Below are 13,659 nucleotides of genomic sequence, written 5' to 3'. Positions count from 1 at the left end.
TCCAAATTTCACCCCTTTAGCCATGGGCCTGCAGTTACTCCATGCTGGGCTTTCCTCATGAGGGCTTGTATTACTACGTGTGAAAATGTTACAACCTTTTTGAAAAATTCTACCTGCTTTTCACATATGTTATGGACACACTTCAGGGGAGGAGTCCAATACTATATTCTCTTCTCAGACCTATAAATCTGCAGGCAAAGCTGTTGGAAGCAGAGCTCAAGCCTCATGTTGAATGTTAACAGGGTGAAGATGGGGCACGATACTTAGGGGGCACGAGAACCAAAGAAACCAAAAAAAAAAAAAAATTGCAGTGAGTGGAGATACTTTAGTAAGGGAATTGTGGTCACTACAAAAAAAAAAAAAAGAAATTTTGATGTGATGAGGTGCGGTATAAAGGAACAAGAAGAGGAGGACCTAAATTTAAAATGACCTGTTTGAGAAGGAAGGGTGAAGTGAGAAAAACCTTTTTCACTGAGCAAGTCGTTAGGATGTGGAGTGCGCTGCTTGGAAATGTGGAGGAAGCAGGTTAAAAGTTAAGTATTCAAGAGGGCATTGGATGAAGATTTTGGATAAAAATAATGGACAAGTGTATGGGGGAGAAAAGCAGGAAATTTGCACTCAGCTTGTGCAGGCATGATGAGCTGAATGGCCTTTTTCTATGCTGTATAGATCTATTAATATTTATCTTAGAGACTCTGGTTAATTCTTTTCAGTTGTACAGATCTAGAACATAGAACAGTGCAGCATAGTACAGGCCCTTTGGCACAACATCGTGGGCCAATCTGTTATCCTATTCTAAGATCAAAACTAGCCTGCATATCCTTCATTTTACTATCATCCACATGCCTATCCAAGAGTCACTTAAACATTCCTAATGTATCTGACTCTACTACCACCACTGGCAGTTCATTCCATGCACCCACCTCTGTGTAAAGAACCTACCTCTGACATCTCCCCTATACCTTCCTCCAATCACTTTAAAATTATGTCCCCTCGTAATGGTCACTTCCACTCTAGGAAACACTGTCTCTGGCTATCTACTCTGTGCCTATCATCTTGTACACCTCTATCAAGTCACCTCTCATCCTTCTTCCCTCTAATGAAAAAAGCCCTAGCTCTCTCAACCTTTCCTCATAAGACCTGCCCTCCATTCAAGGCAGCATCCTGGTAAATCTACTCTGCACCCTCTCTCAAGCTTCCACATCCTTCCTATAATGAGGTGACCAGAACCGAACACAATATTGCAAGTGTGGTCTAATCAGGGTTTTAGAGCTGCAGCATAACCTCACAGCTCTTAAACTCAATCCACCTGCCAATGAAAGCCAACACAACATTAGCCTTAACAACCCTGTCAACTTGGGACAACCCTATCACTTAGGGGTTGAATGGCTTCCTTCTGTACTGTAAATTCTATGGTAACTTTTAAAAAAGGAATTTCCCAGTGACTTATGCAAAGAATGGAAGGTAATTTCACATTAAGAATTTTGCTGTAACCAAAACTAGAATCATTGACTGAACTTTTTTTGTAAGCAACTAATAGACCAACCCCTAGAAACGTAATAACCAAAACCCCATACTGTACTTATGTACTATGCTACACTTGGAGTTAAAATCCTAAGCTTCTCCTGATACTAACAGGATCTCTTCTCCCTGCTTCACCAGGATGGATTTTTTTTACCGTTTTAAATAAAGGGTCTTTCCTCACTGAAAGAGAGAATCAAGTAATATGAGGAAGCAGGCAGGAAAGTTGAAGCCCAAAATCAGCCAAGATCATATTAAATGTTAGAACAGGCTCTACATACCAAGTGGTCTACTCTTGCTCCCATTTCTGACGTTCGTGGGTCACATGGGCTTGCAGTCCAGCATAATTCTGTACAACTTCCCATCACTTATTTCAATTTGGGTTTAAAATACTCTGAAAAAGAGTCAACTTAAGACAACTGTCTCATGAATTGTACCGAATGTAACAATGCATTCTTGTATAGAGTTGAATGAACTTTAAGCCTGCAGTGCCTATATGCTGCAAACTTTCCCTCTTTCAAACCCAAAAACATTAAAAAGGAAATTTAGCTGCAAAGACACATGGTGACAGCATCAAGACTCCAACCAAAATGGTGGCTGTTGCAACTGCAAACAATATCTTCAATGCAAATGGGACTCCAGCCCATCAACAAAGACAATTTAGTAATAGTAACCTACACAAGTTGGCGGAAACAACATTAACTGGATTTGTTCATTCAAAATAATTGCTTTCCTGGTGTATAGATAAATGTTGTCTTGAATATACTTTGTAGATGTGGATTCAAATAAAGTTACTCTAAATCATGAAAAAATTAGAAATTGATCTAAACGATATATTGTGCTTTTAGTGCGAATAAACATGTACTGTCATATTATTGCAACATTAGGTGTAGAAAAGTTTATAAACTATTTCATTACTTATTATAATAATTAGTATATGCCATGCCTTTAACAAGAGCAGGATCCTGTCTCAAAAAGTGAGAAAGGATTGGGGTGAGCACATAAAAAGCCAGTACCAACACCTGCTGTGGGCCATTGCAGAACTGTTCTTCACAGCTGTATCACCACAGATCAGAAAACAAATAGCGACATGTTCCAATCCAGCTCCCCATAAACGTGGAGAACTAAAACCTAAAAAGATTTTAAGAGTTTAAGATTGTGAATGAGGCCAAAATTGACAAATTGTCACTTAACAAACTTAAAAGTTGAGTGTATGATGTTGTGATGAAAAGAATATAGACAATTTCTCAATTTGGATATACAGAAGGTACATTTTCTAGTCTGTTTGGGAACATATCCTTGGCCCCAGAACAGGTGATTTTCTTTAAACTTGATTCCAACATTTGGGACCCATTTTAATTCTACCTTCAAGGCAAAAATAACCTTCTGCAGGAGTTTTAAAATATTATTTCAACTACTTATCCAAGTTTCACTTAATTCAATTTTCATGGAATCCAGACATAATGCATAGTGAATAGACATTTATATGCAAACACTCCACCAAATATTGTCAGTCATTCAGCAATAAGTTTTAAACCAATTTCAAATCTTTAATACCATTATACGTTAATGAAAATTACATTATATCTTAATTCGAGATCAAAGTTGAATCGAGAAAGAATTAGTTAAACCTAACCCCATTTTTATGAAAAATGGAAAATAAATTGAAAGCCCCTACAACCCGATCATAGATAACAATTTCTTCATTTATACCCTGTCTGGTAAAGGGGCATCTGCAAAACTGCCAGCTAGCGAAGGGTACTATCATTTTGAACTCTGGAACTGGTACAACAGTGTTGGCTTGTTACTATATTGCTAGTTAATGAGGCCAAAACTGGACACTGTATTCCAGGTGTGGTCTCAAAGCCCAGTAGAACTGTAGCAAGAATTTGAACTGCAATTTCCTTGCAATAAACACTAATAAAACCATTTTCTTAATTATTTGCTGCACACTGTGTGCATGTACAAGGAACAAAAGTCCCTCCGAACATAAATATTTAGAAGTTTCATGCCACTTAGAAAAGCAGAATATTTTCTAACTTGAAAAATCTCACTTTCCCACATTCTGCCCCAACTTGTTGCTGCTCACCTAACCTGTCAATATCTCTTTGCAGCTTTTGTTCTTATTGCAAATAACGTAACTAAGTACTGCAAGTGGCAGAGATTTGAAATTTTAAAAAAGTGTCCAAGAAACTCAGCAGGTCTGGCAGCATTTGTGGCCAGATGAACAGTTAACGTTTCAAATCCAATAAAACTCAATAAAAATAACGAGTTAGAATAGCTTCTAAATGCAAATACATGTACAAGATATGACACTTATCGTAGTACTGCAGAGAAGGGTTTAGCAAGGAAACTAACATTTTGTGCTTGACTTAGTTATAATTACAATTTCTACTTAAAAAAATATATTTTCCCTTGAATTCTTAAGCATAAATTTTAACAGGTCATTAAATGGTTCGTTTTTAAAAAAGATGCTACATACAAACTATTTCTATTCCTTTAATAATATGGTTAAGATCATAATCAGAATAGCAAATCTTGCTTAAAATTGTAAGATGCCAAAGCTGACAATAAATTGAATTGCTAAGAGCAAAAGAATTCTTTATGAATTTGGCAGATTATTTTCAGCAACACTTTGGATTGAATTTTACCCTTGCTGAATTGGAGTCAGTAGTGATAAGAAAGTTTCAAAAATATGGCAAGAATGAAAAAAAATTGGAAACTTGACAAAAGATTCCAAGTTTCCCTTTAGCATTTATTATAGCAACTTCAGAATCTCACTGAGTGATGACTGCCTTATTCACCCGCATTTGCCTCTCATTAGGGGAGTTGGAGGGTTAACTTGTAGGCCATTTCCAAATCACCTATCATTCCGTGATAAATTAGATGGTGCAAATTTCCAACTTGCAGCACCATTCTCCTAGCCATCATCCAACTCAATCTTCACCATATTTCTGTTTCTACACTGTAGGGATTCTATGAAATATCCCTGCATGCTATTGGACAGCATCCTCCTACAGGGTCTTATCAGGCCATTTTCTCAACGGTAATGATGGAACACCACAATGTGAGAGGCAATTCATGGCTTGCAGCATCTGAAGTGGTGTGCATCTAGACTTTAAAAATGGTGCTAGTGGCATGAATGCTGGTAGCTAGCACTGCCACCTTTCCTACTGTTCAATTTCAGGAGGGCAAGAAGAGGTGAGGAGTGGGATATTTTACAGAAAATCTTCAACATGGTGCTCAGTTACGAGTGGTGTACCACAAGGATCTGTTCTGGGTCCTCTTCTATTTGTGATTTTTGTAAATGATTTGGACGAAGGAGTGGAAGGGTGGATTAGTAAGTTCGCAGATGATATGAAGGTGGGTCACATTGTGGACAGTGCAGAGGGCTGTTCTAGGTTACAAAGGGACATTGATAGAATGCAGAGCTGGGCTGAGAAGTGGCAGTTGAGTTTAACCCTGAAAAGTGCGAGGTGATTCATTTTGGAAGGACAAACTTGAAAGCAGAATACAGGGTTAATGGAAAGATTCTTGGCAGAGTGGAGGAGCAGAGGGATCTTGGGGTGCATGTTCACAGTTCCCTGAAAGCTGCCACCCAGGTGGATAGAGTTGTTAAGAAAGTGTATGGTGTGTTAGCTTTCATTAATAGAGGGATTGAGTTCAAGAACCGTGAAGTATACTCCAGCTATACAAAAGCCTGGTTCAGCCACATCTGGAGTAAAGTGTCCAGTTCTGGTCACCTCATTATAGGAACAATGTGGAAGCGTTAGAAAAGATGCAGAGGAGATTTACCAGGATGTTGCCTGGAATGGAGGGAAGGTCTTACAAGGAAAGGTTGAGAGTGCTAGGGCTTTTCTCTTTAGAACAAACGATGAAGGATGAGAGGTGACTTGATAGAGGTGAACACAAAATGATCAGAGGTATAGATAGAGTAGACAGCCAGAGACTTTTTCCTCGGGTGGAGGTAGCTTTTACAAGCGGGCATAGTTTTAAAGTGAGTAGAGGTAGATATAGGGGAGATGTCAGAGGTAGGTTCTTTACTCAGTGGTAGGGGCATGGAATGCATTGCCGGAGAGGGTAGTGGAGTCGGCCTCATTAGGGGCATTTAAGCGGCTATTAGATAGGCATATGGATGATAGTATAAGGTAGGGGTGGAGGTTAGATAGACCTTAGGTTTAGGGTAAAAGTTCGGCACGACATCGTGGGCTGAAGGGCCTGTACTGTGCTGTACTGTACTGTTCTATGTTCTATGGAAGATTGCATGGACAAAGTTGCTGTGAGCCGTGGTAGACTCTGTTCTTATGATTTGCCAAAACATTTGTTGAAAATAAAAGTGGGAAAATTTAGCCCGGTGTTTTCTTTTTAAAGACCCACATTAGTGTTGTGTTTAACTCAGCTGCCTCAAGGGCAGCATGGTGGCTCAGTGGTTAGCACTGCTGCCTCTCAGCACCAGGGACCCAGGTTAGATTCCACCCTCAGGCAACTGTCTGTGAGGAGTTTGCATATTCTCCCAGTGTCTGTGTGGGTTTCCTCTGGGTGCTCCGGTTTCTTCCCACAGTCTGAGGGTAGGTGGATTGGCTATGCTAAATTGCCCATAGTGTTCAGATATGTGTAGCTTAGGTGGGTTATAGGAAGATGGATCCAAGCAGGATGCTTCAAGGGTCTGTGTGGACTTGTTGGGCCAAAGGGCATGTTTCCACACTGTAGGGATTCTAGAATTCTGTGAGATGATCTTGTATGCCAGTCAGCTCAAGATCAGTTAGGGAAGGGCAATAAGTAATGGCCTTGCTTAAAACAACAATGACCAGGTTGGTATACTTGTACTCTTTACCTCAAGCTCCTATCACTGCTATTAATAAAAAGGGTATACAGCACAAATACACTGAAGATAGTCCTGTCTTTCAAAGCTGTGTTGAGACTTACATCACTGATGCAATTCATTTTTAAAAAGGTAGCGTGTCTATATGGCTGCTTTACATCTCAAAAGCACAAGGAAAATTGAAAAGTCTGTTTAAAGCTGCCATATTTACGTTTCAAAAATGAAATACTTCAGTTGTCTATTCAGCCTCTCAAATCTATACCAGCAATGAGATTTAGGCTGATTGATTGCTCAAAAATGGTATCTGTATTGTTTGGTTCCATAATTAACGTTTTTTTCTTTCTCAACTCTCACCCACCCTAGTTGAAAAAAAAAGTTAGTGTCCGAGCCTTCACAAGATTGTGGCAAATTCCATATTTCCAGTACCCTAGTGTGAAGAGGTGCACTCTGGCTTCATTTCTGGATATTCTAACACTAAACTTTAAATGTTAGGCCTCCTATTTCTATAAAATATCATCAATTTCCTTAATTCCTCAATAACTCACTAATTTTCTATATTCAAGGGAATAGAAGACAAATAATAGAACCAGTCTAACTTTGAATCAGAGATAGTAGGAACTGCAGATGCTGGAGAATCCGAGACAACAAGGTGCAGGGCTGGATGAACACAGCAGGCCAAGCAGCATCATAGGAGCAGAGAAGCTGACGTTTCGGGCCTAGACCCTTCATCAGAAAAGGGGGAGGGGAAGGGGGTTTTGAAATAAATAGGGAGAGAGTGGGAGGCGGATAGAAGAGGGATAGAGGAGAGGATAGGTGGAAAGGAAACAAACAGGTCGAAGAGGCGGGGATGGAGCCAGGAAAGGTGAGTGTAGGTAGGGAGTTAGGAAGGGGATAGGTCAGTCCAGGGAGGACGGACAGGTCAAGGGGGCGGGATGAGGTTGGTCGGTAGGAGATGGAGGTGCGGCTTGAGGTGGGAGGAAGAACAGGTTAGGGAGGCAGGGACGAGCTGGACTGGTTTTGGGATGCGGTAGGGGGAGGGGAGATTTTGAAACTTGTGAAATCCACATTGATACCATTGGGCTGCAGGGTTCCCAAGGAGAATATGAGTTGCTGTTCCTGCAACCTTCGGGTGGCATCGTTGTGGCACTGCAGGAGGCCCAGGATGGACATGCCGTCTGAGGAATGGGAGGGGGAGTTGAAATGGTTCGCGACTGGGAGGTGCAGTTGTTTATTGCGAACCGAGCGTAGGTGTTCTGCAAAGCGGCCCCTGAGTCTCCACTTGGTTTCCCCGATGTAGAGGAAGCCACACCGGTTTCAGCGGATGTAGTATACCACATTGGCAGATGTGCAGGTGAACATCTGCTTGATGTGGAAAGTCTTCTTGGGGCCTGGGATGGGGGCAGGTGTAGCACTTCCTGCGGTTGCAGGGAAAAAAGTGCCGGGTGTGGTGGAGCTGGAGGGGAGTGTGGAGCGGACAAGGGAGTCACGGAGAGAGTTGTCCCTCCGGAAAGCAGATAAAGGTGGGGAGGGAAAGATGTCTTTGGTGGTGGGGTCGGATTGCAGATGGCGGAAGTGTCAGAGGATGATGCGTTGGATCCGGAGGTTGGTGGGGTGGTACGTGAGGACGAGGGGGATTTTTTTTGGTTCTTATTGCGTGGACGGGGTGTGAGGGATGAGGTGCGGGAGATGGTGGGGTGGTGTCCAGGAGGAGGGGGTGTGTTGGAAGCGGGAGAAGGGGTCAGTAGAGGGAGGGTTAGGTTCACGGTTGAAGAAGTAAGCGTGGAGGCGGAGGCGGCGGAAAAACTGCTCTATGTCCAAGCGTGAGCGGTATTCGTTGATCTGTGGGTGGAGGGGGACAAAGGTGAGCCCTTTACTGAGGACTGACCGTTCGTCCTCAGTAAGGGGTAGGTCTGGGGGGATGGTGAAGACTCGGCAGGGCTGGGTGCTGCTGTGTCCTCTGGAGCTGCTGGCAGTTTTTCCGCCGCCTCCGCCTCCACGCTTACTTCTTCAACCGTGAACCTAACCCTCCCTCTACTGACCCCTTCTCCCGCTTCCAACACACCCCCTCCTCCTGGACACCACCCCACCATCTCCCGCACCTCATCCCTCACACCCCGTCCACGCAATAAGAACCAAAAAAAATCCCCCTCGTCCTCACGTACCACCCCACCAACCTCCGGATCCAACGCATCATCCTCTGACACTTCCGCCATCTGCAATCCGACCCCACCACCAAAGACATCTTTCCCTCCCCACCTTTATCTGCTTTCCGGAGGGACAACTCTCTCCGTGACTCCCTTGTCCGCTCCACACTCCCCTCCAGCTCCACCACACCCGGCACTTTTTTCCCTGCAACCGCAGGAAGTGCTACACCTGCCCCCATCCCAGGCCCCAAGAAGACTTTCCACATCAAGCAGATGTTCACCTGCACATCTGCCAATGTGGTATACTACATCCGCTGAAACCGGTGTGGCTTCCTCTACATCGGGGAAACCAAGTGGAGACTCAGGGGCCGCTTTGCAGAACACCTACGCTCGGTTCGCAATAAACAACTGCACCTCCCAGTCGCGAACCATTTCAACTCCCCCTCCCATTCCTCAGACGGCATGTCCATCCTGGGCCTCCTGCAGTGCCACAACGATGCCACCCGAAGGTTGCAGGAACAGCAACTCATATTCTCCTTGGGAACCCTGCAGCCCAATGGTATCAATGTGGATTTCACAAGTTTCAAAATCTCCCCTCCCCCTACCGCATCCCAAAACCAGTCCAGCTCGTCCCTGCCTCCCTAACCTGTTCTTCCTCCCACCTATCCCCTCCTCCCACCTCAAGCCGCACCTCCATCTCCTACCGACCAACCTCATCCCGCCCCCTTGACCTGTCCGTCCTCCCTGGACTGACCTATCCCCTTCCTAACTCCCTACCTACACTCACCTTTCCTGGCTCCATCCCCGCCTCTTCGACCTGTTTGTTTCCTTTCCACCTATCCTCTCCTCTATCCCTCTTCTATCCGCCTCCCACTCTCTCCCTATTTATTTCAAAACCCCCTTCCCCTCCCCCTTTTCTGATGAAGGGTCTAGGCCCAAAACGTCAGCCTCTCTGCTCCCATGACGCTGCTTGGCCTGCTGTGTTCATCCAGCCCTGCACCTTGTTGAACCAGTCTAACTCAAGCCTTTCAAATCCAGCATTCTATATTGCAACTACTACATAGCGAAGGTACAGTACCCAAAACTGAAAGCAGTATTCCCAATGGCAGCTTACCTGACTTTTGTAAAACTGCAGCATCCCTTTTTATTCCAGCCCTCTTGGAATAAATGTTAAGATTTAACTAGCACTTTGGATAGGTACAAAAACATCACAGTTGATTTGGTTACCTTAAATGGTAAAACTGGTCAAGTTAGATACAAGAATGAAATCTGGCTTGATAATTCAAATTCTAAGAAGTTGGAAGTAACAGGGCAGTAAGTCATCGAAACAATCACAAGTGCGCAAACTTTTAAAAACAGTGGAAGAGATGTTTACTCACAAGGTGGAAAATAAAAACTAGATAGAGACCTACAGTTAAAGATCTTAGACAGAAAACTCATTTCCTAGTACTAGCCATTATCAAGAAGCAAAGCTGGAGAAAAAAAATCACTTTCTATCACAAATCTTTAAGTTTAACCTAATTGATTCTCCCCAGTTTCAGTCCTAGATTAATCTTATGTGATGAGTCTCAAAACTAGCTTGCTTCCTCAACTTCTAATAACTTGCAAATTTCTAACTAAGCACTCTTGGTTTTGAAAACGTTTGTGGAACTTCTAAAGAGGAAAGTGTTTTGCCTGCTCTGACACAAACCGTTAGTTCACTATTCCAGAGAACCACTTTACCTAATGCTCTCAAAGACAAATTCTTAAAGTAACTGTCACTTATGTCATTATTTTGAACTCCAAATTCTAAAAGTTCTAATTATATATTGCAAGAGAAGACCTTTCATTACAACTTAGATCCTCAAGATCTCTTTATTCATCTAGTTTTTCTAAGTGATGAAACACAAGTCAAGAGTGGATGATTTCAATCTTTCAGTTTCTGTCACTCAATTTAATCAATGTCCGATTGTAAATTTTGTTGTGCATGTGTCCAATTATATTTATGAGACAAAGGAACTGGAGATGCACAAGGATCTCAATTAAAAAGGGTATTCATTTCGGAATAAGGGTCTCTTTTCAAGAGACCCCTCTCTATATGTAGAGGGCTTAACATAATGAAAGGTTTTGATAATGTATACAGATGTTTCCATTTATCAGGATCCAAAATTAAGCTTTGCAGATCCATTCCACAACAGATAAGAATCAAATAAGCCTCATTTACATACCTTGTTCAAAATGAAGCCACACATTACTGGTCATAACACTCATACAAGAGCCAATTGTCCATCCTTCAAATTAGAATGCAGATTTTACATGTTTGAGCTTGGAATCTGAATAACTTCCAATAGAGGTGCAAGCCAAGTCATTTTTTTCCTAGGATATTATTCTTTATACAAAATTTGCAGGCTTATTCAATTGCAGACAATATTCAGCCAGTCAAATGATGCCAGATACCAGCTAACCATTTCAATAATAATGTTATTAATAATAAACAATAACAATAATAATATTTACTGGGAAGTAGGCAGAAACGCAGAAGTTTTAGAATTTGTCATAATTAGTAGTTACAGAACGGACAGAGGCCTTTCAGCCTGATGTTTACAGGAAAATCTATTTTTCCCCCTTCATGACGGGGGAAGGGATTTTCACTCTTGGTCATGATATCGATGATTTGCATTATATTGCATGGCTAGTCACCAACACTTCGGTTGGATTTTAAACTGGAGATAACTCCTGCATGTGGCTCTCCACGTGAATTATTCTGTCGTTTCCACAATTTCCGCGCCATAGTCATGGTTTTAAAACCTATGATACAATATTTTAAAATTAATGCCTCCAAGACTTGTACTGATACTCGAATGCTAATTCACTTACCGTTTTATTTACCCGATTGTTAGGATAATTAGTTACGCCACAGCTTTCCAGTTCCAATTTCGACTACTGCCTCAGCAGAAAAGCAAACACCAAATCACGCGCTGTCCAGCGCCATCATATTTTGGCGACGTACTGCTTCGATTTTGGCATTCCTGCTCTTGTTTTTCGCTGGTGCTGCTGGCGTTATCAGGATCTTTAACCTTAAAATCTTAGTTGAGTTTGCCAATTAAACCAAGACAGGGGGAAGAATCCCAGCAGCCAGGGTTAGGTAACAAAGCTGAGTGGGAAGAGAGAGAGAGAGCGCGAGTAAACGCACAGAATGCTCAGGATTACGGATTTGGAGTGCAAGACGTCCATGACCAGATCTTTGGAGTCCAGAAAAGCACTCCTTTGCTCTTCCTGTTCCACCTGGTCTGCATGACTTGGCTACGAGCATCACTTTTCAGCCGTCACGTTTTCAGAGATCTGGGAAACTTGCCTAATTAGCAATTTACCCTACTCACTCCGTCACTTCATCCCTTCCAATACTGGAAGCAGTTTCACAACAGATTTTCACGGACAAACTTGAGCTATAAACAGTTTACAAGTTTAACGTTTTAAATATGCGCTCAGATACGGGTACCAAAAATATTGCTGAAATAAACTGCAAGCTTTATTAGTAAAGACATTTCAAGCAAGTCGAAAAAAAAAGCATAGATTTTAGCATGGACAGAGATAATCCTACAGAAAATGAAACGATATAGTTTACTGATAGAACAAAGTGGTGTTTTCCAACCTATGGAACAAAATATCGTCAATTAACAGTTGTTAAGTTCTTTCTTTCCATTCCGATTGCCATAACCCGGCTAATGCAAAGCACAACAATGAATGTGGCATTAACACTGAGGTTTTTTTTCCTTAAAGCATTTTAAAAAAATAGACAGTGCTTTTGTAAGAAAAAGGGGCGATATTAAAAGGATATCTTCAGGTTTAAAGTACCCAAATTTATGAAGATACTGCTACAGCTGTACTTTTAAGCAATCAATATTTTCTAATAATTGTTTTGCACTAGGTCTACGGTTTGGTTCACATTCCCAGCAGTTACTAATGATTGATCGAATCCCGCGGCCCATCGAGGACTCATTGAAAATTCTGGAGAAAGATGGACGCCGGTTGTAAGCCACTACAGCATACATCACACACTGACGATCACCGGAATAGGGCTGATCTCTACTTATCATCTGCCAGAGCGTGATCGCAAAAGAATAAATATCTGCCTTTAAAGTAGCGCGACCTCCTTTCAAGAGCTCAGGTGCCCGGTGAGTGTAGGTACCAGCAAGATGTCGCAATTGACCATTAGGAGTCAAGTCACCGCCAATCGGCAATTTGTGAGAACATCCAAAATCTCCGATTTTACACCGTCCCGCCTCGGTGATCAAGATATTAGCTGGTTTCAGATCCAAGTGTACGATGTGGTGCGAGTGTAGGAAACTCAGCCCACTCACAATGTCATGAGAAAATGTTAAACATCCCCTCATTTCCAGCGGTTCTGTACAGTTGTAAATCCTGTGATCTAGGCTGGTTCGTCCTGCATACTCCATGATGATAGTGCCCACACAGTCCTCGGCCTCTGGATCTGCGGGAACAGAGGTAGTGGCTGCTACAACCCTTACAATGTTCTCATGGACCAGGTGAGCGACGTTCAGTTCTGCCCAGAAACTGTGCCTAGCAGCCAGCTTGTTCTTTACGCACTTTCTCACTTTCTTTATTGCAACAGTTTGACCATAATAAGTTCCTTTATAAACCCATCCGAAACCACCTGAACCCACAAGATCAAGTAACTTTAGTTCATCCCAAATTACCGTGCACCAAGAGCGCCGTCGTAACACCCGACGTGGCTTTATGCAAGATAAACGGCGGCCCTGCAATTGGTTGGGGCTGCTGCAAGGCCCCAGTGAAGTAGTCGGTGGTAATGCCCTCGGCAAAAACCGGGAAATTGGGATAGGTGATGGCATTATTTTTCCCCACCCCTTAGTACAAACGAACAGGCAGCATCTTTTACTAATGACTGTTCACTGATGAACCAATGGGTTACATCTGCACATTGTTAGCAGAGTCAAGCTCTGGAGAACAAATCCAAGGTATGGCCAAGTCCAAAAATGAGCATGTGGGATTCAAACACAGCAGAACATTGCGAGCCGCAAACTCCTGATTAGCAAAACGCTTAAATAAAACCAGTGATGATCTAATGCTCATAAAATGTCTTTAAAATGCATATATTTTAAGCAATTATTGATTAATTAGAAGAAATATCCCCGCACCTCCGCCAATAATAAC

General features: G+C 42.4%; 1 protein-coding gene across 1 annotated transcript; it reads right to left on the bottom strand.

Annotated features, from left to right (window-relative positions):
* Positions 1–11,973: 11,973 nt before the first annotated feature.
* mos (v-mos Moloney murine sarcoma viral oncogene homolog) lies at positions 11,974–13,408 on the bottom strand. The gene has a single exon (XM_020525840.2). It carries the CDS (start codon positions 13,335–13,337, stop codon positions 12,342–12,344), a length of 996 nt encoding a protein of 331 aa, XP_020381429.1. The 5' UTR covers positions 13,338–13,408; the 3' UTR covers positions 11,974–12,341.
* Between the last annotated feature and the right edge of the window lie 251 nt (positions 13,409–13,659).

This window comes from Rhincodon typus, chromosome 4 (assembly GCF_021869965.1).
Source record: "Rhincodon typus isolate 14 chromosome 4, sRhiTyp1.1, whole genome shotgun sequence".
NCBI classification, from domain to species: Eukaryota; Metazoa; Chordata; class Chondrichthyes; order Orectolobiformes; family Rhincodontidae; genus Rhincodon; species Rhincodon typus.
This window is presented reverse-complemented; position numbering and strand designations above follow the sequence as displayed.